Here is a 27,967-nt window from a genome sequence, read left to right as displayed (position 1 = left end):
CAGCCAGTAGGCGCAGGCAGTGCTGGGCCCACTGCGTTCCCATCTGTGGGCGAGAGTGGATCTCCAGTACTCGGTAATGGCTCGATGCATGGTCATAGCATGGAGCCTGGGGCCTTGCGAGTAGTGATTATGGATGCAAAGGATATGTCTACCGGTGATGTCAAGCCATACGTCATTGTCCGCGTCGGCGACAAGGAGTACAAGACGAAACATTCGCACAAGACGGCGACGCCAGAATGGTGAGGTAGTTTGTACGTGTATTTCTTGGCAGTAGCTGACGATGTTTTTTCTAGGAACGAATCATTCACATTCTCCGCTTCTCCTGCGGCACAACCTAGGCTGCATGCATGGATTTACGACCACAAAACGTTGGGCAAGGATAAGCTGCTTGGATCTGCCGAGATTGATGTACGTCACAGTTAGCGTGAAATCCAGTTCAGACTTTGCTCACACTAGATATAGCTTTGGCGACATCTCCAGCACGGCGCAGGGGTTTCCTCGGCCGACGTGCATGCAGAACTGCGTGAGGGTCAGGGCAAGCTCCGCCTTCGTCTTGAGTTCGACCCGGAAGCAATCAGTCCTACACGTTCGCGCTCGTCCTTCCAGTCCACGGAGCGTCCACCCGTTTCGTCACCATCGAGGTTCAGTCTCAGCCGACGGAGAGGAGCGGATCGTGACGATTAAAATGTTCACATTGTTGCCTTCTTGGAGCACATCTTTTTATCCTGTTATCATTCTTGCTTTCTCTACTCGCCTGTGCTCGCATCAGCATGTACTACTTGGACAGCTCTCAACGCATGTTTTTATTCCCCAATACGCCGTCTCAATTCACATCGTGACGATTCATACGTTTAATGCTTATCACTAACAGTCCTTTGATGATAGTTCTTTTGTACATAGTAGCGCTTGTCTACAGCAAATGTCATACGTTGCCAAATGAGTATGCTTTGGGCATCAAGTCAGTAAATGAAGCGAATTGATGTCAGAAACGTCAGTGCCGTGCACTACGCCGGATCTGTTTCCCAGTGTCCTGTGATGTTCCTAGGATAATTGCGGCCATCTCGTCGTCCGTAACAACACGGTTCTTGCCCAATTGTCTGTGAACACCCCCAGTCAGTCGCCATCATATTCTAGTAGAGTATACTGGTTGAGCCCACCTTTTTTTCTTCTTCAAGGTATCGGTTTCGCCCGCTTGTGGGACATACGCAACGTCTGGTGCATCGTGGGCGACCGCTGCCTGACGTGCTTTCTTGTCGGGTATGACGGCCGTCGAGTCCCGCGCTGGTCTGCTATCCTTGAGTGAGAGCCTGTTAAGGCTATGCTCCAGCGCGGCAAGCTTATCAGACGTTCTGCTGTTGCGGGTGGACCTCCGTGTGGCCGCAGCGACCTTGCCCGCTTTGACATCGGCTTCAAAAATGGGCAAGGGGGCCTTCGAGAGTAGTGTGTGTGACGATGGCTGCAGAGAACGTTTGCTATCCTTGGGTAAAGAAGGCTTCGTACTCGGCATATGCTCCAATTCGTCCGAATCTTCAGAGGGAGAGGTAATTATGTCATCATCCTCAGTACCCTCGTCGCTAGACCCTTCGTGGCTAGTCACGCAATCGTCGACATCCATTCCTTCCTCGGAAGTGCTGTAATGGGAGTCCGAGACGACGTCGAGATCGGGACGTAGGCTGCTGTGCTTGGTCCTCCGGCGGCCTTTGCCAGCAAGAGGCGACGTCGATCGGCTCAGTTGCGAAGAGGCATGACGCTGAGATGCAGCCAAGTTCTTTATATCCGGCTCCTGAATTTCGAGACGAAAAGTCTGAATGTTATTTCGTAAGACAATGCTCTAGACATACCAGTTCGTCTCGCTCATCATCTTGACCACTTAGTAGGTCTTCATCCTCATCGGATGCGTCTACCTGGTAACGAGTAGCATGTCTAGCTTTTGTTTGATTCAGCATGTCAATCTTCGCGTCCATTTTCTTTTCATTCTGTTCAACCTGTTACAGAGAAACATGTTAAGTCGAGCTAGATATCCACAACGAAGGAGTTCGGATTATACTTCTTTCATCAATCGTCGTTTGAACATCTTCTCCATGCTGCGCATGCGCTCCTCCATCTCCTCCATCACTTCCTCGCGAGTCTCTGCCTCAATGACAGCACATTGCATTTCCGCTTCAAATAACTACACAGTAGAGATGAGGCACTTCAGCTTCTGATGTCAGTGATAGGCCTACCTGTGCACGCAGAGCTTCAATCTCATCGAAGAGGGCGTCGACAAGAGGATTGATCGGCTCATCGTCATCTTCATCATCAGGCTCTTCATCCTCTACCTAGAATGCTCAAAAACCAAGCACGCGCGAAAAGGGTAGTACGTACCTTCAAGCACCTCAAGGTGTGCTTCACTGGCCTTTCGTCCAGGACCCTCAGTAGATATAGTAACTTTCCTTCGATGTGGGATTACGCTGTCTCGCGCCAAGACAGACCGTACAGGGAGTGCACGCGGAACGGCAGTAGCTGGGACAGTGCAAACTTCCCGTGCAAGAGCCGCGAACCTCATGACATGTGAATTTTCATCGAAACCCGTATCATAAGGGTTGACATTCACGATCATTACCTGCGACAGAATATTGGACATCCGAATTACCCTTTAAACATTACACTCACCGCCCTGCCTTCTCCAGTGAAGTAGTCCATGAGTATTTCAGTGAGCTTGCTGTGGCGGAAGGGCACAATGGCGAGCCCTTTCTTCACATCTCGCGTATCCACACGTCCTGCCGTGGTACCCAGGCTGCGCGCCAATGATCGCTGATTTGCACGAAGAGTTTCCATGCACTGCCCGAGAACCATGAGAGACTTGTTGATACTTCCTGCCTCGCGAAGACGGTCACCAGAGGTCTGAGTATGTTTTGTGCGCTCAGAACCGGCCAAGTCAACCAGCGTTAGGCGAGAAGTCTGGATTGAGGTAGGGTCCTGTTGCCAGGAGAAATTGTCATTGACGATCGTCCCTGAAGATATGAAGGACACACATTTCGCTCGCCGCGATGTACGCGCAAAATTTTGATTGTAACAAGAGCGTGACTACGGCTGCTCTGGCTGTTTGCAAGCGTGCCGAAGACGCGACGGTGCATCTGGCCAAGTCGGAGGAGTGCCTTCGCCTCGGCGGCACTGTGCACTCGAATTTGTCGAAGATCAGCAATGTACTTCCCAACACCACCAATTTCTGATGTAGATAAACCGGTATCAGATGAGGGACATGACTTGACCGACAACGCTTTGCGCGTGAGTAACAGAGGGCGAGATTGACTTGATGGCAGCGGCAGTTTTAGGAAAGACGAAGTGGGTCGTGGAATACTGGACGAGCTCGTATTCGTTGAAGATTCGTCTGAGTCTACCGAAGCAAACAAATCGTACACCTTTTCGTTGTAGACTTCAGTATAGGATAACCACACAGTGTATTCATGATTGCGATCAAGCTTGAGGACGGTAGGATCAATATCGATGTCGACGTCCTTCATATCCTCGAGTACATCGGCTAATGCAGGAGCGGTGGAGGATTGACGCAACGTCTGCGAATGCGGCTGGGACAGATGGTCGGCAAGCTCTACGCCATTCAAACGAACTGGACGATACTACAATAGGCGTGAACATCGGTCGACTGGTATGCACGAGCAGGCGTACCCGACCATCACCATGCTGACCTTCGACGCTGTTGAAAATTACATCCAATGTTCTGGGTAGAATCCCGGCGTTCCCTTTCTCGGACCCACCCTGAATTGTGTATGTTTTTCCAGAATTTGTCACACCATATGTAAATAGTAGCCCGCTTTGCCCGTCCAATAAGTCTTTCACCAATGGAAGTGTGGTCTTCTCGAAAAATTCGGACTGTCGAGTGTTAGGACGGAAAACGTGCGAGAATTTATACATAGATGACGGGTTCACGCTCGATAATCGCGAATGGTTAGATGTGTATGGATCAGTCATGCGGACTGTAGTGTCAGAAGTTGGATCAAGATAAGGCTCGGAGGATGGTTCACAGTCTCCCAGATGGGGACGTATACGTAGGAACGCCTGTTGTTACTGTATTATCGCACTGCAATGGGGATCTATACATCAAACAAATTTACATACCTTGATGGGCTCTCTATCTGTTTCGGTCGAAATGTCCAAGGTATTAGCCTTGGCCTTTGTCGCAGTCATCGTCATTCCGCCGGCGGCCATGTCCCGGACCTCAGGCGAGTTCGCTCTGTTGAGTAGAGGTTTCCTGCTCGACAGTTTTCTTGCTACAGGTTGAGAGGCTGTAGATGGCGCATCGCCGTTTGCCCTGCTTGTTGCTGTAGCTCGTGTTGTCCGGGTGGCCGGCGGAATGGTACTCGTCACGCTCTTGGTACGAGCGGATGCACGCGTAGGAGCTGCCTTTGGTTTGCTGGACATTCTTAGTCAATAGACAGCTAGGTATGATTATCCACAAGTAGTTGTAAGCTTCATCCTCAAGGCTTCACATGTGTAGCAGCGTGAGTTCACTTACGGGTGGATATATAAGCTCTCAGACCCGCTGTCACCTTGGCCCTTGATAAGAATGGCGCGTATCGCTGGTCCTTAAGAATTATCAAAGCCAAACGCGCTGTACAAGCGAGTGGCTACAATGAACACGGCGACACGCGAATGACACGAGGGTCGCGTCGCAGTCAGGTGACCGTCGCGTCGCCTTTGACGAGCATTGCGAGAACCGAACGAGAACTCTTTGGTGTAAACCGTCACGGTCAAGGCTTGGTTGTGTTTCTAGACTTACATAATTTCTTGATTTGAATCGTAGGTTGTAGGGATGGCCAACAAAATCTCCCCAAACAGGCGGCGGTCGATAGCTGTGCTTAGCCAAGGTCAGACCTCTCGCCACAGCCATCGCAGGCGTGCATACAGCATCGCACCAGGCGAGAAGCTCAGTCCAGCCGCCAAGACTCGTCGCTCCCTCGTAAGTAACGCCCTGCAGCTTATATCACACTTTTGATCCCGGTAGCAGGCACCGCGCAAAAGCATTCTCAAGGCCACCGCCAGTCTACCAGATAGCACCGAATCATCCGCCGATGACAATAACACACAGTCCATGGACTTTACTGAGGTTCATAACAATTCGCGAAAGTCTCTAGGTCGCCGAGTTAGTTTCGCTAGTCACGCGCACGTCCGTCTCTTCGAGCGAGAACAGAAAGGCAACAACAGCACAGGCTCCTCATCATCTCCTACAGACGACTCGCCCGGTGCCGATCGAAACGACGAAGAAAGTGAGAACATCGATTCCAATGCATCCAACAGCGGCCGTCGTAGCTCCGTGCGCCGGTCGTCTGTGGCATTCAGCGAGTTTGGTGAGCGATCAATGGATCTAGATATGGATGACACTGCGCCCTTGCCTCAAGACTTTCTTAAGCACAATCAATACCAGTCGACATCGACAAATTATGTTACCAATGACGATGAATTCACGGATGAGGAGGAAGATGACGACGAAGATATGGAAATCACAGAGGCCATCCGGCTAAATATTGAGCGAAAACGCTCTCTCTCTCTTGGCCAAGGACGAGTCTCGTTGCCTCCCCCCCGACGATCATCTGTAGTTCCACTCACATCGTCCCAGGGACATTCCGAGAACCAGCTCCCTTCACAGCAACCATTACCTCGTCTCTCACTAGACCGGGAGCCGCATGCACATGATCAAGATGAGGATCCAATCGCCAGCTCCGTCCAATCCGAGTCGTTTATGTCTGAAGGACTTTCTGGAGACGACTCGCAACCTGTAGAATTCATCATTCCCATTTCCCGCTCCTTGCGTCCTCCTGAACCTCCCAGTGATGCATGGCTACAGCTTCGTGCTATGACTCATGCAGGAGACGAACCATATGAAACGCCAGCAGCTGAAGATTCGTACGAGGAACCAGGTCCATCACACCAATCTGACGCTGGTGCTGAGGAGGGCGAGACTATGGAATTTACAGAGGCTATGGGTCGCGTTGTGGGGTCGCGTCCCTCTTTCGCTCTTCCACCGCCCTCGGATCTTATAGGAGAGTCTAGTACAGCGCAACCCGAAGATAGCCTTGGTGGCAATGACCCCATAGATGCTAAAGAGCAGCCCTTCCAAGATGATAGTTTCACGAGTACGGAGGACAGCTTCGCAGATGATGTTGGGGCAGACCATACGGTCAATATGACAAGTTTGATACGAGCGAGTCTTGGCACGCAGGACTCTTCCATGGAAGTTACAGGCATATACTCTGGAAGCGGTGAAGATGAGGGAGTCGTCAAAGTTCCGCTCACTGCCTCTAAGGAGAAACCTGCGGCACCCGCCCTCACTGAGTCTGAAACCCACCCCATCCCAGATGTACCTGTCAATGATTTACCAGCCGCAAGTAGTGTACAGGCTGTTCAGCTGTCTGTCTTTACCGCTCCAAACTCAAGTCGGCCAAGTGTTTTTTCAGCGCCTGGATCAAAGACACCCGCTATACCCCCTCGTTCACCCTCAAAAATACCTTTGTCCGTGATGGCGCCTAAGCCTTTCAGCTTCAGTCTCTCTCGGTCTAGTGCGTCCTCTTCTAGTGTACCCGCGATCGGAAAGGTTGCTACTACTATTGCTCCTCAGTCCCCCGTAAAGCACCAAGCTCGCACCGGAACGGCTGCCTTTGCACCTCCTAGTGCGCGCAAGTCACCTATGAAGCGTCCAGCCCCACCCGCTGCTGAGAGTGCCCATCAACCAAGTCCCACCAAACGGGCTGCAATAGGCAAACATGAGCCCATAAAGAAAGCGCCATTTGGAAAACCCATTTCGCCTGCACGGCCACAGGGTATCAGGCGTACGAGCATGATACGGAGGCCGTCCGGTTACTTTGCACAGAGAAAGAGCTTAGGGACTGGTGCTTTGCCTCCTGCTGGCTCAAATGGTTCTCCGGCGAATAATCAAGCAGAGAGTCCCACAAACCAAATTGGACAAGGCGCGAGACCTGGACGGGCACGCGCTAGTCTTGGGATTGTGCCCACTAGTCAAGATTTCGTATTTGACCCTGGTGCAAACGCTGGCAACACAGGGGAACCTTTATATCCAGATGTTTCCCGAATTATTCGAGAGGATCCTCCAACCCCCTCTAGAAGTAATAGCCCCGCACCAGCTGTAGCAAAGGTATGCGAACGGGAGGCGTTCCGACAAGCGATTGCTACACCCAGTCCAACGCGCGGATCACCATCGCCAGCTTCACCTCAGCCCAACCATATATCACCCGCTATTGCCAGATCTATTTCATCCACTACCATAGGGCCAGAAGTACATACTTTCGATACCGTCGCACCCACAACGGAAGTACCGCTCGATATTACCGAACTCGCTCCATCACACGAGATTGGACCCATGAAAACACCTGTTAATGTGGTCACAGCCGCTGAGCAATGGCGGGATGAGGTAGGAGAAGAAGCTGCGGCGTTTGACGACGAAGGCGTAAGTGTAGGCTTTAGTATGACTTAGCCTTCTAACGATAACGTTCCAGCCTCCTATATCTATCGAACAATTTTTTGCGATGACAGGAATACGCTTCATGGATGAGCTCACCATGCCCAAACCTCGTCAATCAATTGCTCCTCCTCCACAGCTTCGATCACGGTCACGTCGTCGTTCCTCCACGGAGCTCAGTACTGAACTAGAAGACGACCCCGTCCCTCTGGCAGAGTTCGCCGTGACTATGGCTGTAGATTTACCGCGACTCGAGCTATTTACCGCGGTCGCGAACGATCTCGGTGCCTGGATCGAGGATAGCAAGAAGATTTGCCTCCAAGCAGAAAAGGAAACAGACAAGGTGACGCCCGAGTTATTCCGAGATTTCGTCTCTGCCGATGATTCGGAGAAGGCCCTTCTGATCGTACGTACTTGTGTGCAGCACCAGGGAGAGATATCCCTCATGTCTGTTTTTTCGAATTATAGCACCAGCTTAAGCTCATCAAGGCGAATAATTATGGCACCGCAAAATCTCAGTGGTATGATTGGAAAATGGACTGGACAGAAAGATTATATGGCAGAGCACAGCAAGCATTTTCCAACCTTGAATCGGTACGAGTCACCTGTATTAGACTTGTCGGCAGAATTGTCATTTTCTGCAGGACGCTCAAACGCTTGCGAAGATTGTGAAACAAGCGCAGGAGAACCTGCCCGACCTACGCCAGGAATACGCCCAAGTGATGGCTGAGCTTGAGCGCGAGCAAGCTAATATTGCTGAGATCGAGAATTCCGATCAGGACTATTTGAACGAGCTGAAGGCAACTATTTCTGAGCAGAGGTGGTTTAATATTCTTGATAAACTACAATGAGGCTGATAGATTTGGCTAGCACTGAGCTCGAAATTTATCGGACCGACGTCTCGGAAGGACGATTAAAACTTGAACGGATGGAAGAAAAACTTGCGGAGATTGAGGAGCAGAAGCGAGAGACGTCTCATGCTATTGCACAAGCTCAACACGTCATCCATATTCAAAAGGAAAGTACGAGCGTCGAGGTGTTCAGATTAAAAGGTGCGTAGAATTATCGGATGATCACACTGTCATTCATTTGATATCTTGTCAGATGAGCTAGAGGCTCTGCAAGCCCTTCACTTGTGGCAGATCACGACAATCACAGCTGATGTGATTGTCTTGTTTTACAATGCAAGCTATGAGGTTACTGTTCCATGCGTGAAGCACAGGCCGAACTTGTGGAAGGCAACTGTGTCTCGAACCCAGCATGCTCGAACACGAGAGCGAGATGTCTTTCCCCATTTCACGGATCTGACGCTGCGCGCCGCTCAACAGCTGCTCTCTGAACTCCCCGAAGAGGGCAACGTTCGCAAGGTAGCACTATCTGACACTAAATCAACTTGCCCTGATTGTGATTGCTCCATCGCAGATCGTGGAACGGCTCGGTGGCTTCTGGTCGTCATGCGCTCAAGTTCGCTCGCAGTTCACTTTCTTGGCTATCAAGTATCCACTGTTAGTCGAAGTCGTCTCGCCAGTGGACGATGGAATACTTGCACTACACGCCAAGGCTACCGTTTTGTTTCCGGCGGCCAAAGGAAAGGCATTTATATCTTTCATATTTGATTCAAAGACATTTTCTGCTTGGCCCATGTCGATCGGTTCTCTGAAAGCGGATGTCGAGGTTGCCTATGGCCGAATTCAGTGAGTGTCTTAAATTGTGTACTATGATCCCTGTCTTAACTTGCTTCGCAGACGAGATGTCATCTTAGACGCAGTGATGGGTCGTTTGAGTCAGGCCACTCCTGCGGATAGCCACGGATGTTTATTGGATGCTTGTATTGAAGCTACGGAGCGATACGAGTGATATTGTTATTACCACCCACACAACCCCCCTAGATATAATCATGGTCTGTAGCTATACCTCTATACCCTGACTTGTAATGACTATTGTATACATATACCGCTCATTCGCACACGAATGTACTGCATTGCGAGATGTACGCCTGAACTAGGAACCTCGCGCCGCAATTGGTCTGTTGCAGGCAAACAATCGTACACAACGCGAGGACACTGACGCAAACGCAGCCGCTCCAGTCCTGGAATCCAGCGACAGTGCGTTTCGGCTCAGCACATTTGCTGGTCAGCGGGCTCGCCTTTTCCTGCATATGTTCTTGTCATGACTTCGCCGCCCTCTTCTCTTCGTGATTTCTACGCAGCTCCTTCCAACGCATGGTCCTTTATACCTCCTCTTGCTCCGGGTGCGCCTGAAAACTCTACAGGCTTATACGAGTCGCCCTCTTCATCATCGTATCAGTGGTCTACTCGCACCAACGCGAGCCCACTCTTCGATCTCTCTACCGGCTATGCCGAACATGATGCAGGTATCAACGTCACGGTGGTCGTTAAAGGACTGCTTGCCACCGCAGCTATGCAGTATTGTACTACTGCCATAACCATGCCGTGGCAGGTTGGGAGGACGCTGTTACAGGTGCAGTGGGTTCCTCGGAATACCGGAGAAGTCCCACCTGGCGCTGTGCTTGCTACGGACATCGTTGACGAGGACGGCGAGGTACGCTCCTTACAGCACCCTGTTTATACGCGACCATATTCCATTGATGCGTAGGCATACATCTATCTCCATTTAGCTCAGTGATTCTTCCAATGACAACGACGCATATTTCGCTGATCTCAGCGAGCTGGAACCGGGGTCAACACACCGGCCACCACTGAGACCAGCTGACGAGCGTGGCTATATTGTCCGGCAGACAGTACTTGAGGAAGGGACAATACCGGAATACACCATTCCCGTTGGGACTACAGATGGTACTTGGAGTATGATCAAACAACTCCGACGTTTTCGAGCTGAGGGTTGGTTTTCGCTGTGGAAGGGTATGCGTGTCACCGTCTGACGCCAACATCACTTAACACGTCTTGCCAGGTTTGCTCACCACTGTGGTCACCGATGCGCTCTCGGCCGGCTTGCGTCCCATCTGCTCCAGTTTTCTCCAGGCCACATTCTCTCCTCTCTACCCCAGCCTATCATCTGCTCCACCCAACCTATCATCAAATCCGCTCTTTCTCCCTGTAGCCTCACATGTCCTCACAGGCCTCTTACTCTCTCCCTTAGACCTAATTAGGACACGACTCATTGTTCAGTCTGCACATCCGCGCTACCGCACATATTCCGGTCCTCTCGATGCCCTCGGCCAGATTCTAACGCATGAGGGCGGTTTCCGCGGAATCTATCTTCACCCACATCTCCTCATCCCGACCTTACTCGATTGCACGCTACGTGCGCTTGTCCCGCTCGTCCTTCCCGGCTTCATTGCGTCCCATCTTGGCTTTGGCGTGAATCTCACTCCCGAGACTCATCCGTTATTGTGGACGCTTACGACCCTGGTGGGCGATTGCGCGAGTTTCCTAATCACGCTCCCGTTCGAGACCGTAAGAAAACGACTACAAGTGCAGGTACGTGGCACGGCAAAGCCGTTGCGAGCATGCGTCGAGCTGCGACCAGCACCCTATAATGGCGTGGTGGATGCAATGTGGCACATTGTCACTGAGGAACGCTCGGACTTGCCCATTAAATCCAAGAACCAACGACGGAAAGCCGAAAATAAGGACAGGGACAAAGAAGCAGATGCCGCTATCGAGGAGAATGCGAGCTGGTTGCGTAACACCGGCATCGGTCAGCTGTATAGAGGGTTGGGGATCAGAGTAACGGCGAGCTTGGTCATGTTCGCACTAGCAGTAATCGGAGGCGATGAACCTGACGCTGGATGGGCGGAGCTGTAAGCGCGTATAGGTGTTCAGGTGTTCGAGTTCTTCCAGGGGCCATTACAATCTACGACTCAATTGCATGTCATCGTAGTACGCTATATCGTCATTATCAGGATGAAACGTCAATCGATCTCTCTACCTTTAGTTTACTTGAGCCTTGATAAACTGACGCGGCGATTCATGCGTACACGTCATCGACCATCAGAAATGGACTGTCGAACGAGAATGGAACAAGATGTGGTCGCGTGGGGGTCTCCGTCTCGGATTTACGGACACGAAGGGACATCTGACAACGGCCCAAGATGTGATCTGCCTGAAATGCAATATTACTGTGTTGCAAGAAAATACCAGTTGGTATTACTTGGTAGCGTGCGGCCGCGGGTACAGCCAAATCTGACAAACAGTAGCAATGGAATCAGAACCATAGAAGCTGTGAGAGTAGGGTAATTCACATATTAAAAATGTCCAATCACGATAAGGATAAACTTCGCTGTTCAAAATCACACCTTAGGGTCACCCTGATACTCGGCCTTCTGCGCTAGTTTCCGTGCCAGTGTGGGGGGTATGACCTCGAGTTGCACAGGTAACTCCGCCGGATGGCCCTGCCCAAGCTAAGTTAGCAGACAAACCACTGACGATTGATCATTGTGTCCGCACATGGGCAAGATGATACCGCAAACCACTTAGCTGCTTATATTCATGCCGGCATTGTTGGTGAGGACACGGGTATATCTTCTTGGACTTCGGTCGAGATCCGCCGGCACTGTTGAGTGGGGCATTCGTACTGTCTTCAGGGGCGATGCTTGTCGCACTCGCGTTTGAGAGCGCTTGCTGGAAGTGTGTCTTCGAGCTGTGGAATGTCATTATTATGAACAAATGCGCAACAGATAGGGTGGCACCTACACTTGAAGATGGTACTGCAGGCCGTTGATACTCTGCAACTAGTGTTACTGGCTAGCTTCAGATTGGAGATGGCGAGGGGGTGCGCCCACCTTCCAACTTTTCTTGCATCCAGCGAGACCACATCTAAACGGAGTGCTGCCGCCAAGGTCTGCGGCATGTGAGCTCTTGTTATGATCCGACAGATGTTTGGAAGTTGCGAAGCATGACTTGCTCGCTTCTGTGTTTACGGGCCAACAATCTGGGTGCCCACATGCATAGGCAAGAACTGCGGAGCTGCGTGACAATTTGTCATCTGCGACTGAGGGACGAGAGGTAACTCACTTGGTTGTGGCTGTCAATACAGAAGAAAGCCGGGGCGTGTGTCCTTCTCGAGTTTTACTACGTACTACCGTAGCACTTTTCGCTTTCTCTGCTGGTGTGCGATAATACCTGTGGTGACTTGCAGACTCAGGAACTGTAGAAACAGGTGCTGGAGTTTGTATGGGAACGCTGATTTCAGGCGTCAGAGTCATCGCAGAAGATGTTCGCGAGGCAAGAGTATGGTCAGGAAGAAAATGTTTTGACAGATCCTCATAAGGAACTTCTGTCGGGCCTGCGTCACAACGTTCAACCGTATCCCCTCGTATCGTGTCAGTAGATTCATCGCTGACATTCCCGCAGTCTCCATGAGGAATGAAATCCTGGCCATCAGGTATGGGTGGAAGAATATGCGTATCCACTGAGTCTGAGTCATGCAATCCTGTATAGTAGGGAGGGTATTGTGAATGATGAGAAGAGTGGGGATCGAATGGCGAAGCAACATGTATGTGCTGTTCAACCTGACAGCTATCTCGGCGCACAGTAGAAATCGCGGTCAAGCCATCCTGCGTCGAGTAACCTTCGACAGGGTCGGGTAAGGACGGCGACAGGTCTGCAAGAAATTCCCTAGGGTCAAGGCAGAGCTCTTCGTGTTGCGGACTTGATGTCTGAGTCCAAATAGGGACATTTGCCGAAGTCGAGCCCAACGGAGGAGGGTTACTCGATGCGCCCCGCGCGCCAGCGATGCGTCTGCGCTCCAGCATCCTCCATCTGCGCATGACTCATGAGCATTAGATTGAGCGAAAAAAACAGAGAGGTCGTTGCCTGTTGCGACACCCAAGTCCACTCCGATTTAACTCCTGCCCGACCTGCCCCCATTTGCCGCCCAGCCTCGCGTATGCACCCAAAAGCGTCGTGTCGTCCTCGGTCGTCCACTCACCTCTATTCAAAGAAGGATCCAGAGCTTCCCGGTAGCGCTTGGAGCAAGCGTCGTCTGTACGCCCTGGGATATGTCGTGCAATGATGGCCCATTTAGTTGAGTGCACCGCATACAACGACAAAAGGAGTTGATCTTCTTCTTGTGTCCACGCCGACTTCTTCACCGAAGGAGATAGAGAATGCAGCCATCGCTTGAGAGAAATAAGACACCGTCAACTCCCGAAATAGCTGAACGAAGACTACTTGCAGAATTGTGCGCACCTTTCTGCACGCCTTGTTTGTGCGCCCGGGGATAGAGAGGGCGACAGTTTTCCAATTGTCGTTCTCTCCGTAGATTGCGACGGCCTGTGTAAGAAGACTGTCCTCTTCAGGGGTCCATGGCCTGCCCACGGCTCTCTGCATGCTTGCTTTGGTCTGAGGGGCAAGGGCGGCGAAGTCACCGTGCATATGAGATCTCTTGATCTTATCTGAATAACCATATATTCATATTCCCATGAACAAGCGCTTATTATTTACTGAGTCAATGCGCTTTGCGTCTGTGAATTTCTATTTGACATATTTATAATCCTCTTTACGACGATGCAATCTCCCGGACACATTGTGAATGTGCTGTCCGCATTGTTGTAGATACATCTAAGACGTATTATTACTATACAATATTATCAGAACATTTTATTTACCCTTTATCATTTTCCTTATACGGCACCTCCGCTGCGTATCGATAGAGACGCCCGGGCCAGCGCGACGACTTCCCTCAGGCCCCGATTATAATATCCCGGGCTGAGGTATGTTCGTTTCCATTCCTACGTACCTATATACAACTGCACTGACTTGTACACAGTCTCTCTTTGCTATAGACTTACGTTACGCATCAGGTCCCCTCTGTCAGCTTGAGACAAAGTCGCGGTATTGCGACCACCTCCATGAGCCAAGCTTGAACTAGGGGCGTCTGAACGGAAGTTGAAGACGCTGAGGTGAAACTAAAGCGGAAGGCGCAAGTGGTCCTGAGATCCTCGGCGCAGAAAGACTATCATAAATGACGATGCTGAGCCCCAAAGCCCGTCGGCTGAGGGGCGGGGTTGCCGGCGGCGCATTACTCGAACTACGCCTACGCAGAAGCTCTCAACGCTGTTCAAAACCGACGTGGAGGTCGGAATTTTGCTCTTCCATGTGAAGGCGGGCATGGCATGTATCCGTCTGTCTCGGAGGCGCCACTATTTTAGTCCGAGGCGGTGGGTAAGTGCTGGGCGTTGATCCCGAAGCCTCTGCAAGTGCTGGGCGCGCGATATAATATTGAGGCTCGCAAAATGCGTGTTTGTGAGCAGGTATTTGACAAAGTTATCACGGTATGTGCTTGTGCTGGACATATTTTGATTTGCGAGTGCTTGCATCTTGCATGGACTGTCTGCTAGTGGTCCGTCCATCAGTATCAGACCGAGTAAGCAGTCATCATCATTATATACGCCGCTGCCGACTCATGACATGCTGAGCACAGGAGCAAAGAGGAAGTTATCTGCCTCTTCCTGCACGATCCAATTCGCGTCCACCATGGACGTTACAGAACGTTGACCGCCGAGTGATCCTGCGAAGTCGCACGGATCTAAACTTGCGCGATAGGCCTATGTTCGTGTCGGCAGTGTATGGCGCTGGCCGACGACAGCATTAAGGGATGCGGTCAATTTGCAACTATGGTCAGTCCGGCCGTGGTCGAGAGGCACCGCGCTAGAAGACAGCGACAAGCCGAAGACTGCCCATTGGCTGGGGAAGATATCGGCCAGACGGATGAGAAGAAGTTTATATTGGACCGTGTGCGACCGACGCCATCCTACTCCAGGGGGGGTTCGGTATTTATGGCATGGAACTGAATGGGAGGCGGCACCCAATCGGCTTATCTCTGGAGGGCTGGTTGCTCCGCAGCCTCGAGTTGGGAGCGAGGACATGAATCAAAGTGTACCTGGCCACCACTAACGCCATTTCAGCCGGAGTGGTGGGATGCAGTTTCTGCGCTCGGCGACGATGGCCGAGCGTCGAAACGGCCGGCAGGATCAACGTTGAGAGTGGTGGCATGGAACTACACGTCCACGCTCGGCGTGGGTGGGCTGACGGAATGGACGACGGAGGCAGGATGCAGGTCACGGAGGTGCGAGCGTCGCCGCGCGAGGCTAAGGGGTGGGTGGGGATCCAGACGGAGGGGGGAGGCTCGAGCCCGTTGAATGAAGCGTAGGGCCTGAATCTCTCCGGGGTCCATGCGATCGTGAGCGCCGATCTGTCACTTGTGGGAAGTTGGGGCCTGCGTCCTCCCCCCTGGCTCAAGGTCCGTCACCCAGACCATAAAAGCCGCTCTCACCCATCCATGCCTTATATAATTCCTCAGCCGCTTCCAACTCCCGTCGTTCCTTCGCCCGACCCTCCTGCAGCACGATGCGTCTCCACTGGTTCTCCATCCTCTCCCTCGCTGCCCTTCTCCCCATCGTCTCTGCTGCTCCCGTTCGTATTCTCTCCCTCTCTTCCCTCCCTTGTCTGACATCCCCCTAGCTCCCCGCACCCGCTTTCGAGGTTCGCGATGCTCTCGATCAAAAGCGTGACATTCTCGAGGAGGTGAATCCATCCTTCCCCTCGTATTGTGGCATCTCTGATGCCGTTGTCGCTGTCCGCCTACTAGCGTCAAGGCTGGCACTCTCCCTCCTGGTAAACTCCCGGACACCCATTCCATCTGCGGACATGTGAGTGTGCATTTCCCGCTTTGTACTTCGATTTGACACGACCCCGTCAGCTGATCCGCGTATGATTGCTTCCTTGCTCCATCTGCGCTGCCTTTCTTTACCGTCCGCATTCCCCTTCACGGGGCCTGGAGGCTTTTAATGCTTCCTGTTAGCCGCAGTGCCCTATCCTCTCTTTATTCACTAGTTTTATTATCGTGGAAGTGTCAGGTTGTACTGGTAGCTGTATCTCTCTACAATTCCATACCCGGTTGCTGTTTACACTGTTCTCGTCAAACACCGTCGAAGGCCATTTCGTCGAGCTACACGCTGAATATTTTATCCTGATGATCGAATGATAGCAGGTACCAGATTTTTAGATTTACGTCACTCAAGTCTTGGTGTTGAAATGACCAGACTAGACCGTCGACTCCGAAGCGGCATTCTGGGTTTTAGCGGGCCATGATGTTAAATGCTGAAGCGCTCAAGGACGGTAGCGAAGGGCAGCGAATTCTGCATCATTCGTCGGGAGCGAAAGTTTTCGGTGACAATGGGTGTACCAGCTTAAAAAATTTCAAGGTCAGCGATCTGTTGTCGGGCGACAGGATCCTTGAGCGTCTCGTCTCGACGTTACAGCGTTAAGTTGATAAGTAGTGGACGAGGCGATTCAGTCATCCAAGTCTCGTCAAATACTCTTCCGAATACTCTGCCGACCTGCGACCTTGCCAACGTCGCGTATTGGTGCGGACGTGACTACGCTTCCACGGTGGCACGTACAATCGCCGAGGCTTCAGTTCCGTGTGATCGGGGAATGATCGTCGTGTGCAGATTTGGGACCACCACACTCGCTCAGTCGGCACACCCACATGCATTCAGGTGCTCGATCAGCGCTCAGCAGCGGCAGTAGACTTAGCTCATGGTACATTGTACATGTGTCACAAATCATCATCAGAAAGCAGGAAGCCTGCGCCATCATGTCAGCTGTTGGACATCGTGTTCCAATGTGAAAATATCCACCGAGCGCCTGTAAGGGGTCACAACGCCCCAACTCCTTGCGTTAATACAGAGCGATCATGCTAAGATAAAACGGACAAAAGCTCCAATACAGTCCCCTCTCGCCGGAGGCTGACATAGTGTGCCGCTCCAGATCAGTCCTATGACGCACGGTCCAAATGAGTCTCGCACCACGGTGAAAAGGACGCGCTGACTCACCCATAGTTTTATCAAGCCATCCCACGATGCAGTGACAACTTTTGACTGTTCGCGTAGCCGGACGGCCCGTAAGTACTGCGCTAGTTACGTACCATCGACCACTCACCGTTTCATGGGGCAACCACTCGTGAGCAATAACCACCTTTGAGTGGGCTTTCAAGCGAGACTTGATGCGGCCGGTTTTCCATTCCCAGAACACCATATTTCCCTCTCCGTCCCCGCTGCTTATCCACTTACCATCGGGCGAGAACCCGACCTGGCACGCGTATCCCGCTACCGAATGGCCTGCGAAACGCTTATTTCGTGCTTGTCTGAAATTATCAGTGCTGTACACCAGAATCTGGTTGTCAAGAGACTGGGCGGCAAAATATTTTTCTGCGAGTGAAGATTATAAGCACCCACAAAGGCAAATAGATGACCAATGAAACACACTGCTGGGGTGTATTGTTACCGCAGGCATTGAATGCATATGCGGCTCGGCGATATACTTGATCACAACTGGAATGTCGAAATCCCACGCACGGATCGTCTTATCATCGGATGTAGTGACAAATCGTCGATTCTCGTCAACAAAGGTGATTGTATTGACTGGCCCGAGGTGCTGGTCGTATTCCTGCGTGATTTCTCCGGAGTTGATGTCGTACTGTGTAGACCATAATCAGCATGATTGAGTGTAAGTGAGAAGGAATCAGAAGGGAGAAGGCGAACCTGAATAATTTTCTTATCCGACATACCCGCGAGGAAGATATTCTGTTTGTCCTCATCTGGATGGAATCTGATGACATACGGAATCTTGCCGTTGCTGAATCGCTTCAAGCACTGGCCTGTCTCCGTGTCCCAAAGTTTCATCTGTCGGTCGTAGCCGCATGATAAAAATTTGCGTCCATCGTTCGAGAAAGTTACGTCCTTGACAGCCTTCATATGTCCATGGAAGGTGCGGAGACAATTGCCGTGAGTATAAACGTCCCATAGCTGTCTGGGAAGTGAATACCATTTAACATATGTGACAGCTAGCATGCTCACCTTGATCTTCGTGTCCATGGATCCGCTGAGCAGCAGGTGACCTGTATTCGGGAACAGGCGCACAACAGACACTCCCTGCGTATGGCCAGTCCACGTGTGTATACAGACCTTCGGAATAAACGATTCCTGTGAACCCGCCTCGGACTGTATTTGCGGTGCCTCTGCAACAGGTGGGTGCATGTACGTCCGTCCTTGGTAGTCGTGCATTGACTTCCCGTGGTAAACAGACGACTCCAGACCGGGCGCGCCGCGCTTTGGTTTCGCCTTTTTCACTTGTACAGGCTCCTCCGGCTCTTCCTCGGATTCCTCAGCATCGTCTACCTCCTCTCCAAATGGCAAGCCTTCGGGCTCGTCGCCTTCCCACTTTGACCACGGACCTTCATAAGCACCATCGCCTTCGACAACCTCCAGGTCACCCTTCGGTTTCCGCTTCCGCTTTAGTTCGTTTTTCTCCTTCTTGGATGTTTTGAGCGCCCCGATTGTGGCAAAATTATTGGCCTGTGCTTTGTCTAATGAGCCCAGTACTGCGGGCGCGTTCGGGTCCACCGAAGGGTTAGCAGAGTAACCAAGGATAGCATGCGTCATATGCTGCTGACGAAACGCATGCTCCGTCATCGCCTGCTCTTCTACGTGACCAGAGAGCGCGTTCTGGTTAAGAAAACGGTTGCGATCCCCGAACGGATTTTCGGGGCCTTGGACGGGTAAAACCATGTCCGAGTACGGTATGTTGACATTCATGCGCGTGTCCGTCGGTCGCGTTATAAGAGAGGTCTGCTTCATGGGATCCTACGAGCAATACGGGCTATTTAGTAGCAAAATATGGAATCGTACTCGAACACTCACTTCAGCAAGAACATCTGGCGCTGCGGCAGGTAGAGCTGGCGCAGAATTGCTTTGTTCGACAACTAGACGCTGTTTCTTCGTAACAGGTAGGTATGAAAGCCCAAAGACATCGTTGGTCGCCCCGAGAGTATCATTATCTTCGTCCGAGGAGTAGCCCTGGAGAAGAGACATGATTGCAGCAAACAAGAGCAAGATGTGGCTCCGTTACGTAACCGGATAAGTCACTTAGATCTCTTGATCAAGAGATCTAAGTACTTATCGCATCTCCGACACAATTAGTCACGCGATCGATCTAGTATCGCCAAAATGCGGTCTTCAAGGGTCTTCAAAGCTTCACTGTTCAGTTCCGAGTCTGTTCTACCCTCACACACGCGGACGCACAAACTGAAAACTACGAGAATACGACGTTCTTCAATGAAAAATATTATGTATGGCCTAGAGCTGCCAGTAGTACGTGTAGGCTGCTCAAAGAGTGGTTACATTACTCGTTTGCAGTCTTGAGTCCGTACGCGTAGCCTGGTCATATCACCGACGGCAGAAGGTAAGTCAGGTGTACATATGCCAATATTCAGCTCACTCATCAAGGCAGGCAAATTGGTTTTCACTCTAATAGACAACTTAATATTACAGAATGCATGGTGCTTTTTCAATCTGGAAGTATCGTGCTAACCATTGCCTCCAAGAAAACGAGAGATAACCTCCCTAGTCTTTTCGACTTCGTGTTCAATGGCAAATGTTACTATCTGAGAGATAATTGATGCCAAACTGTCTATCAACGGATGGGAGTTGTATATTTACGGCGACTCTCCCGTACTGCACGAAGGAATATTACTACATACACGTGGTACACTCAAACGCTGGTACAGTGTGACTGTCAGAGTACACCAGCTTGTCTCCGTCATTCTAGGATCGCAGATTGTTGTTGTGATCTGCAATGATCTTCATCGCGATTGTCAAGTGAAGACGTGTGCCATCCCCCCACAAGTAGGTGAATATCGTTCTCAGCTACTCGTTCTCATATAGGTGCAAAGATGTCGCCCGGATGTAATTGATGCCCACAATGCTGGTATATCGACTTGAAGCACTGCTCTCAGCACCAAGGATGACTTACTGTTCAGCTGTTTAGCATGAGCTGACTCTGACATGACAATACCTTCTGCCTGAGGCAGCAGAGAAGACCAATAGCACTAGAAAGGAACCAGAAAGGTGCCAACTGAATAAGACAAGTCATTCCTCTTTTCCAAATTTCCCCGCCAGGGAAATGCCAGTCCAAGTTTCTCTGTGATGTGACTGTGATGCATCGAGATTACAATGACCATAGTAGGGGCCTTGCACCGAAGGGATGGGCCGAAGTTGGTGTTCAGAGGGGGTGATGCGCGCAGTATGGGAACTTGGAAGGCATCATCGATGCATCATCGAGTGCCTATTTGTTGCACGCCATCATGCTGTCTTCCGATGAGCTGGTGTTGACAGTACTCAGCGTCAGACGACCATCACGCGCCGCTATAGAATCCGACCAGGAGCTCTGAGCTCCCTCACCAGGCATATGAACACAAGACCTTGGATTAAATTGGCCGCTCAACCTTATCTTTCGGCTATGGAGCGCAGCCGGTACAGTGTTTCGGTGGTCCTTGGGACACCAGTTCGCATATCTCGATTTTTGCACTCCATACTTCGAAATTACACCAAATTAGTACACACAAAGTTTGTAAAATGCCTTCAAGCCTTCTATAAATTTTACCGGGATAAAATATGCAGTGCACCTTCCAATAGAATCCAACTAGTTGCCTGCGCTCGTTTTCGGGCGATTTGGGTACAGTGCGACATCTCGTGCGAGACGCTGTGATCGAGTGTGATTGCTACTTCTCTCAGTCACCACGTGGGACGTGCAAGGTTGCGCGTGATGTGCGCATCCTCACGCACGATGTCATGAGTTTCATGATCTTACGCTCTTAGACTGAGAAACTCTACACCAGATGCCATGGTTTGTTGGGTGAAGTTGACCGTAAATATGCTGGCTGTAAGCTTTTTCATGGATCTATAATTAAATTTCTTGCAGATTTTGTGAAACATTCAAGGAAATTCTCAACACTTCAATCTGAGGTCATTCGGCCCTGAGCTTTGTTAGCATGTGGCCTAATATAGTACAAATAAACTACCAGGTGGCAGGTGGTCGATTAGATATGTTGACTATGTCAAGTGGGGAGGCTACTTAGTGTCTCAAGGAACACCGGCGTCCCAAGGACTGCTGATTCTTGAAACACTGTACTAATCAGGGTGTTCGAAGATCAGGAAGGGCAGAATGTTGCGCCAGTGCCTGCGCCCGGGTCTGTGCCTGGCTTGCCGTCTCTGGATGCCGATCTCACCGCCCACGTGCGCTGGGCGGCTCTGCAGTAGAGCTCTGCAGCTTAAAATCTGCTATCTTTCCCTTCGCTCTGTCACATATCTCCTCGACCTCAACGATGCGTTTCCAGTCGCTCTCCCTCCTTTCACTGGCTGTCCTCTTCGGCGCCGTCTTGGCCACTCCCGTGAGTCACTCACTTCCTGCGTCTGCTCATTTGACGCTCTGACATGCCCGTAGCTCCCTATGCCTATCCCTGAGCAGCCGGTCGACGCCCGCGAGATTGTACAAGCAAGTATTTCTTTCGTATTCCCCTACTTGTCTAACATCCACATTCAATAGCGCCAGGGCAACAGCGGACCGGCTCCTTGGTAATCTCGCATCCACTTTACCTGGGACCGATATCCATGTTAGTACTCTCAATCTATGGCTCATTCCTTCTCATGTCTCATTCTCTGAAGGTCATCAATCTCCCAGAATTTTCCTAATTTCATATACACTCTTTCCAATTAAGGTGTTTGTTGGAGGAGGACTCGTTGATGTCTTGTGGCTCGTCTGTCTTGACATCGCATTCGCTCGTTGTTGGCCGCCTTGGTCTGTATCGTCGTCCAGTCGTAATTGTTTCGGAACATACTGTCTTTGCACAGTTTCGAAATTTTTGAGCTCATTCGTGTGGATATATATGTTAATGTAGCCGAGTCTCAGGTTGGCCACTATCTATTTGAGGTTTTCGATCATTGCAAGGCCTATGTTTACGCTTAAGAACACGTCATACGCTCAATTTGTAAATCTGGCATCAGTGGTCAAAGATTGCGTGCCTGCCGAGTCACAAGACAACTTTCGCCAGCATTTGTGAGCCAGATTGATATGACGATCCCGTTCAAAAGTACTGGAGCGGCGAGTATGACGGTTTCGCGATGCTTACCGCCCTTGGGCTCTCGCGGCGCCTGAATCAGAGTGGACAAATTTCGTATTTGCGTTGTTCCCTGCTGTAGATGCTGATTGTGACATCATCGCGACCGTGGATTAATCATGAATCTGCCAGCAGTGGGCACTAGAGCAGCGAATAGTAAGTTGTACGACAAAGATACCAAGTTAGATCATTAGTACGCAAGCAGCCACGCTGCATGTGACCAGTACAAGATTTAGGGCAGGTGCTTTCGCGACAGGCCAATTAGTAGCAACGCGTTGGGAGTTGCTCTTGTGCTCACACCTTTCAAGTTCCACTATGTCTTTGCTCGACGAACCTGTTCCCGAAGATGTCCTTCTGCGCGACAGAGCGCGTGTTTTCGAGGAATTTCTCGACTCAGAGACTGACCTCTACAACTATAAAGAGGACATTTCGCGGATGCTTCGGCAGGATCTTAGACGACTGATTGTCAATATCGACGACCTACGTGACTACAAACGCGATTTTGCGGACGGGCTCCTCAAGCAACCTGTCGACTTCCTCCCTGCATTTGACGAGGCGCTTTGCAGCATTGTCAACCGTGTCCACGACTCGGACAAGCAGGATGTTTCTGGCAAGGAGTATCGTGTAGGGTTCAGTGGATCGTTTGGTGACCACCATGTCAGCCCTCGAACACTACGGGCATCGCAGCTGGGCAAGATGATATCCTTAGAGGGTATCGTGACGCGCTGCTCTCTCGTACGGCCTAAGATGCTGAAGTCCGTCCACTACTGCCCCGAAACTCGTTTGTTTCATGCGCGGGAATATCGAGACGCTACTACCACGACCTCCAATCTTCCTCCAACATCTTCTATAACACCCCAAGCGGACGATGAGGGACACCCGCTGCAGACCGAGTTTGGACATTGCGTCTTCAGGGACCACCAGAGAATTAGCATACAAGAAATGCCCGAGCGTGCACCAGCTGGGCAATTACCACGCAGCACGGATGTCATCCTGGACGACGACCTAGTCGATAAATGCAAACCTGGAGACCGAATTCAGCTGGTTGGTGTATATCGAAGTGTAGGCGGTGGAGCTGGAGGCGCATTCAAGTTTGTATACGTATTTTCCAGTCAAATTGTGACACTGACAGGGTGTCGATAGGTCTCTTATCCTTGCCAATAATATCAACCTCCTCTCCTCGAAAATTGGGGGAGGTATCGCCCAAACACAGTTGACCGACTCGGACATTCGCATGATAAATCAGCTCTCGAAGCGGTCAAACATCACAACGATGCTTTCACAGTCTCTCGCGCCATCGATCTATGGACATGACCACATCAAGATCGCAGTTCTTCTACTTTTGCTTGCGGGTGCAGAAAAAAACCTTCCGAACGGGACGCACATACGAGGCGACATCAATATGCTGATGGTTGGGGACCCATCCACTGCGAAATCCCAGATTTTGCGGTTCGTGCTCGGTACCGCGCCGCTCGCAATCGCTACCACAGGACGTGGAAGTTCAGGCGTCGGTCTGACTGCGGCAGTGACAACAGACAAGGACACGGGCGAACGAAGGCTCGAAGCAGGCGCCATGGTCCTTGCCGATCGCGGTGTTGTGTGCATTGACGAGTTCGACAAAATGTCAGACATTGACAGGGTGGCTATCCATGAAGTCATGGAACAGCAGACAGTAACAATCGCGAAGGCGGGCATTCATACCACCTTGAACGCGCGTTGCAGTGTTGTAGCGGCCGCCAACCCAATTTATGGCCAAGTAAGTTTTCGACTGTTGATGCTACTTCAATTAGTGCTGATTTTTTTGCCAGTATGATGTGCATAAGGATCCCCACAAAAACATCGCGCTACCCGACTCACTTCTGTCTCGTTTTGATTTACTATTTGTGGTTACGGATGACGTTGACGAGAACCGAGACCGGCAGATCGCTGACCACGTTCTCCGAATGCACCGCTATCTTCCGCCTGGTATCGAAGAGGGGACACCCGTAACAGACAGTCTTACGCAGAATCTTACGGTCGATGGGCCTGGGACAGCCCCGTCAGATGCAGATGAAGGCGAGACGAGCCCATTCGAGAAGTACGATCCGCTTTTACACATTGGCATTGGTGACGCGATGTCATCGACACGCAAACGAAAGCCTAAAAAGCAAGAGGTGCTGAGCATCGCATTCGTGAAGAAGTATATCCAGTATGCAAAGAATAAGCCCGCTCCTGTTCTGACCAAAGGTGCAGCCGACTGGATAGTGAACGTGTACGCCACTCTGCGAAATGAAGATTTGGAGGGCACCAAAAAGCGGGTTAGTATGTTATGCGTTCATCAGCGCGTTTCCTACATCATCTCATCTGCGCTTATTCTCAGACCTCTCCGCTCACTGCGCGTACACTGGAGACGCTAATTCGTTTGGCTACCGCGCATGCGAAGGCTCGACTGTCGAACAAGGTACAACAGCAGGATGCTATGGCAGCCGAAGAACTTCTGCGGTTTGCGCTGTTCAAAGAAGTTCCGAAACGCCAGCGACGGACCAAGCGTCGTCTGAACAACGGTAAAGGTGCCAGGAAAGATGGTGAAGAGCACAGTGACGAGGAGAGCGATGAGGAAGAAGAGGATGATTCTCCTGAGTTGCCGGCAAGAATGTCGATGCCTCCGCAGCCAAAAGGCAAAGAAAAGGCCGTTCCCGAGAACCAGCCAGCTGAAGACCCTGTATGGGGACGGGGAAGTCAGGATATACAAATGGAAGAGCCAGTACCTGCCGGCCCTACTGATGATGGACGGATCCGTCCCGAACGGTACGCATTTCTACGTGCGCTGGAATCCTCGTGGTTAACGACGACTGCGTTTCACGATCTAGGCTGAAGCTCTTCCGCACACGACTAGCACACCTGTTTGCAACGAGGCTACAAGATGAAGAGTCTTTCCTTTTGCCCAATCTGTTAGAACTCATCAATGAGGGTTTGTCCACTGACGAATTGTTTGGCACTGCTGAGGCCACCATAGCTTGCGAAGTCATGGGAGATGCCAATGAGCTGATGCTTAGTGGCGATATTGTATACAAAATTTAGTTTCACATCATTGATTCTTACCGCGCTTTGCTGCTCTCTGTATCCGTACTAGCTTGTATTATATTATATCGTGGAATTCCTATGTCGACCAATGTTAATACATGAGTACATCGTACCAAGGCGTTACCGCTCGCAGTCTACTCTGGTGCTCAAAATTTGTCTCACTTCATCTCTGCTCAAGTCAGCAAACCCACTGGATTCCATCATTACCTGTTGCCATTCGGGGTCTGAAGTGACGCCAAATGTCACATCTACCAACTTTTGCCAACGAATCCCTTCTGATGCCACCAGCCGGCTTGCTTGGAGCAGGCCTCTCCAAGGGCCCTCCACCCTGGCTCTCTCATTGCGCGCAAAGGCGAGCTGGCAGGTTTCGACCCAAAGTTCGCTCTCCGCTAGGATAGCTTTGCCCTCTTGTGCGCTGATACGCCCTCGACCACGGTAGAAGATCTGGCGCTGGAGAATGTGCTCTGATATGTGTGAGGCGATGCGGCGATATAGGTTAGTCACGGTTGCACGAGGAAGAGTTGACTGGAGGAAGGTGAGATGAGATGAGAGCATAGCAATAGGGCCAAGCAAAGTAGGAGAGAGGACGATATCATCTTGTATGCTCATATTCGCATTTGGAGTGACTTGCCTGAAGCCCCGATTATCAGTTTATGATATGATATGAGATGTAATACCACTTACGTTGAAGAGCCACTGGAGAAGTGAGCTTTCAAGGCGGTTTCTATCTCGCCAGAAACGGAATGTGTAATCATGTCTTCTGCACGTTCCACCAGTTTGCCGTACTGCGTCACTAATTCCTCAAAAATGATACCATCCGGTGCTTCAATTTCGCCCTCCTTAAGATCAGGTAAAGCGCGCTCTGCTTGAACGCGGGAACGCAGCGATGCTCGACGACTGATCTCGGTCCATAATTCAAGGAAGAACTTAGTGAAAAAGAACATTTAGCAGTCAGCTATTGCGTGATGACAACTGCTGCGCACCAGATCTTCTCCCCAAGCTTCACAAGCTGCGCCCATGTACTTTGCGCTGATGAGCGCTTTGCTCAATCTCTGCACCCCTTCGACGCCAGATGTCAATCTCTTGGAGTCACCTGGCCGTGTTCCCTCACTGCTTACGCCTACACTGCCAAGCGCCCCAGGGACCGCGCGCATAAAGCTAGAAGAGAGCGTTTCAAAAGCATCCAAAGACGAAGATATCCGCGACTGATACGATTCGAGGATGGGCAGCTGTACGGCAATGAGGAAGCGGGTGCGATGCAGGAATTGCGGAAGCGGGGAATAACGGTCTACAAGTAGAATGAGTACGCTGATCTATGAGTACGAAACGTACAATTTTACCTGTGACTTGTTCAACCAGTGCTTTCACTCTTCTGGCAGAGATCGTAGGCTTCAGCTCACGAGTAAAATTTACTGTGTCATCCTCAAGACCATCATCGTCCGCAATAAGCCATGCATCAGCCGCAGTGATGACCTCCATATATTGTTCCATTGCAACTGGTATGCAGCTAAGCAGGAACAGCAATATGAAGAAATCGCATACTTACATTTTCGTTCACCTTCCATCCACGTCTCAAACCACTCCTGATTACCCAGTATGATGTTGCTGGTGCCCTCCCACCTTGCATTTCTGTCCTTATCTTCCTTGCCCTGTTCGCCTCGTTCAGGTGTTCTACCCTGAGCAGACGTACCACCAAGGTCAAAATTCTCATCCCGCAAGGCCGTATCAAATGCGAGGGCTTCGTAGATGGTATGGGCTAGTATGGAAGGATGGGCAAGGAGAGAAGGGATGGTGCGCCGCAGTTTGCGCTCAATCAGCGGCAATAGGAGTAGCGTAAACTCTTGCTGACCGTCGTGATATTAGGTTCTAAGCTTACTGAATGCGAAGGTTGTGTTCAGAGACTTACCCAGGCATTTATTTCACAAAACTCGGTATTTGACAAAATCGTTTGTATGATACTCTCCATGAATCGACGGTGTTCATGTGCGACATTCAGTATATGAGTAAAATACCACTCGGGCTATTATTGTCAAGAATAACGGCATGACGAGGGTCAGTGTTCCGACAGCTCCTCCACTACAATGTATAATCCTCACCTTGTCAAGTCGATTCGTTTGTCGTGTACCTTCAAAATGATATTTAAATCGCAGAGAGACGGGTTGTACGAGAGCTTGAATAGGATACAAGCCTTCTTTCTCCATATTATCGGTGGCATGAATTCTCTTGCCACTATGTCAAAACCTCCGATAAGAACATGACTAAACCACGAGTCCTACGAACGCACATAGTCTGAAGTTTCAGTAAATTCAAAAAAGCAGATTCAAATGCCTTCCTATCGTCAGGTGAAGCAGATAAATAGTCAACGGGCATGGGCCAGTGCAGCTTATCGGCAGCGCCTAGTAGTGTCCTGGTCGAGGAATTCTGAGCGATCAGCGCTTCAAAGGTAATGTGAAAATATGTACATTGATAGGGTATTCTTGATGTCTTGCC

At 50.8% G+C, this 27,967-nt stretch overlaps 10 protein-coding genes across 10 annotated transcripts; 6 read left to right on the top strand and 4 right to left on the bottom strand.

Annotated features, from left to right (window-relative positions):
- Positions 1–99: 99 nt before the first annotated feature.
- Positions 100–684, top strand: FIBRA_02361 (uncharacterized protein; the record flags this gene model as incomplete). The annotated part of the gene is made up of 3 exons (XM_012324224.1): positions 100–239; positions 294–408; positions 463–684. 3 exons carry the CDS (start codon positions 100–102, stop codon positions 682–684), a joined length of 477 nt encoding a protein of 158 aa, XP_012179614.1.
- Positions 685–991: 307 nt separating this feature from the next.
- Positions 992–4,419, bottom strand: FIBRA_02360 (uncharacterized protein; the record flags this gene model as incomplete). Its single annotated transcript, XM_012324223.1, has 10 exons — positions 992–1,097; positions 1,158–1,783; positions 1,842–1,985; positions 2,048–2,170; positions 2,223–2,314; positions 2,365–2,602; positions 2,653–2,958; positions 3,015–3,617; positions 3,667–4,056; positions 4,117–4,419. 10 exons carry the CDS (start codon positions 4,417–4,419, stop codon positions 992–994), a joined length of 2,931 nt encoding a protein of 976 aa, XP_012179613.1.
- A 391-nt stretch (positions 4,420–4,810) lies between these two features.
- FIBRA_02359 (uncharacterized protein) lies at positions 4,811–9,328 on the top strand (the record flags this gene model as incomplete). Its single annotated transcript, XM_012324222.1, has 9 exons — positions 4,811–4,957; positions 5,006–7,459; positions 7,509–7,877; positions 7,940–8,065; positions 8,116–8,291; positions 8,342–8,523; positions 8,576–8,838; positions 8,894–9,165; positions 9,217–9,328. The coding sequence occupies 9 exons, from the start codon at positions 4,811–4,813 to the stop codon at positions 9,326–9,328; spliced, it is 4,101 nt and encodes a 1,366-aa protein (XP_012179612.1).
- A 312-nt stretch (positions 9,329–9,640) lies between these two features.
- Positions 9,641–11,259, top strand: FIBRA_02358 (uncharacterized protein; the record flags this gene model as incomplete). Its single annotated transcript, XM_012324221.1, has 3 exons — positions 9,641–10,033; positions 10,110–10,332; positions 10,403–11,259. 3 exons carry the CDS (start codon positions 9,641–9,643, stop codon positions 11,257–11,259), a joined length of 1,473 nt encoding a protein of 490 aa, XP_012179611.1.
- Positions 11,260–11,744: 485 nt separating this feature from the next.
- On the bottom strand, positions 11,745–13,830 carry FIBRA_02357 (uncharacterized protein; the record flags this gene model as incomplete). Its single annotated transcript, XM_012324220.1, has 8 exons — positions 11,745–11,846; positions 11,902–12,094; positions 12,148–12,185; positions 12,237–12,412; positions 12,469–12,478; positions 12,534–13,215; positions 13,282–13,574; positions 13,645–13,830. The coding sequence occupies 8 exons, from the start codon at positions 13,828–13,830 to the stop codon at positions 11,745–11,747; spliced, it is 1,680 nt and encodes a 559-aa protein (XP_012179610.1).
- Positions 13,831–15,490: 1,660 nt separating this feature from the next.
- Positions 15,491–16,110, top strand: FIBRA_02356 (uncharacterized protein; the record flags this gene model as incomplete). The annotated part of the gene is made up of 4 exons (XM_012324219.1): positions 15,491–15,556; positions 15,608–15,697; positions 15,758–15,874; positions 15,919–16,110. 4 exons carry the CDS (start codon positions 15,491–15,493, stop codon positions 16,108–16,110), a joined length of 465 nt encoding a protein of 154 aa, XP_012179609.1.
- Positions 16,111–17,017: 907 nt separating this feature from the next.
- Positions 17,018–19,331, bottom strand: FIBRA_02355 (uncharacterized protein; the record flags this gene model as incomplete). Its single annotated transcript, XM_012324218.1, has 6 exons — positions 17,018–17,046; positions 17,532–17,669; positions 17,727–17,937; positions 18,003–18,266; positions 18,318–19,103; positions 19,161–19,331. The coding sequence occupies 6 exons, from the start codon at positions 19,329–19,331 to the stop codon at positions 17,018–17,020; spliced, it is 1,599 nt and encodes a 532-aa protein (XP_012179608.1).
- Positions 19,332–21,622: 2,291 nt separating this feature from the next.
- FIBRA_02354 (uncharacterized protein) lies at positions 21,623–21,876 on the top strand (the record flags this gene model as incomplete). The annotated part of the gene is made up of 3 exons (XM_012324217.1): positions 21,623–21,688; positions 21,742–21,786; positions 21,844–21,876. 3 exons carry the CDS (start codon positions 21,623–21,625, stop codon positions 21,874–21,876), a joined length of 144 nt encoding a protein of 47 aa, XP_012179607.1.
- Positions 21,877–22,729: 853 nt separating this feature from the next.
- FIBRA_02353 (uncharacterized protein) lies at positions 22,730–25,474 on the top strand (the record flags this gene model as incomplete). Its single annotated transcript, XM_012324216.1, has 5 exons — positions 22,730–23,505; positions 23,558–24,170; positions 24,223–24,711; positions 24,774–25,201; positions 25,264–25,474. The coding sequence occupies 5 exons, from the start codon at positions 22,730–22,732 to the stop codon at positions 25,472–25,474; spliced, it is 2,517 nt and encodes an 838-aa protein (XP_012179606.1).
- Positions 25,475–25,597: 123 nt separating this feature from the next.
- FIBRA_02352 (uncharacterized protein) lies at positions 25,598–27,847 on the bottom strand (the record flags this gene model as incomplete). Its single annotated transcript, XM_012324215.1, has 8 exons — positions 25,598–26,108; positions 26,162–26,403; positions 26,461–26,765; positions 26,818–26,973; positions 27,024–27,321; positions 27,384–27,497; positions 27,574–27,706; positions 27,762–27,847. 8 exons carry the CDS (start codon positions 27,845–27,847, stop codon positions 25,598–25,600), a joined length of 1,845 nt encoding a protein of 614 aa, XP_012179605.1.
- Between the last annotated feature and the right edge of the window lie 120 nt (positions 27,848–27,967).

The sequence above is a fragment of the Fibroporia radiculosa genome (assembly GCF_000313525.1).
Source record: "Fibroporia radiculosa TFFH 294 genomic supercontigs, scaffold1239, whole genome shotgun sequence".
Classification (NCBI taxonomy): Eukaryota; Fungi; Basidiomycota; class Agaricomycetes; order Polyporales; family Fibroporiaceae; genus Fibroporia; species Fibroporia radiculosa.
Note: the sequence above shows the minus strand (reverse complement) of the source record. Positions and strands in the feature narration are given on the sequence as shown.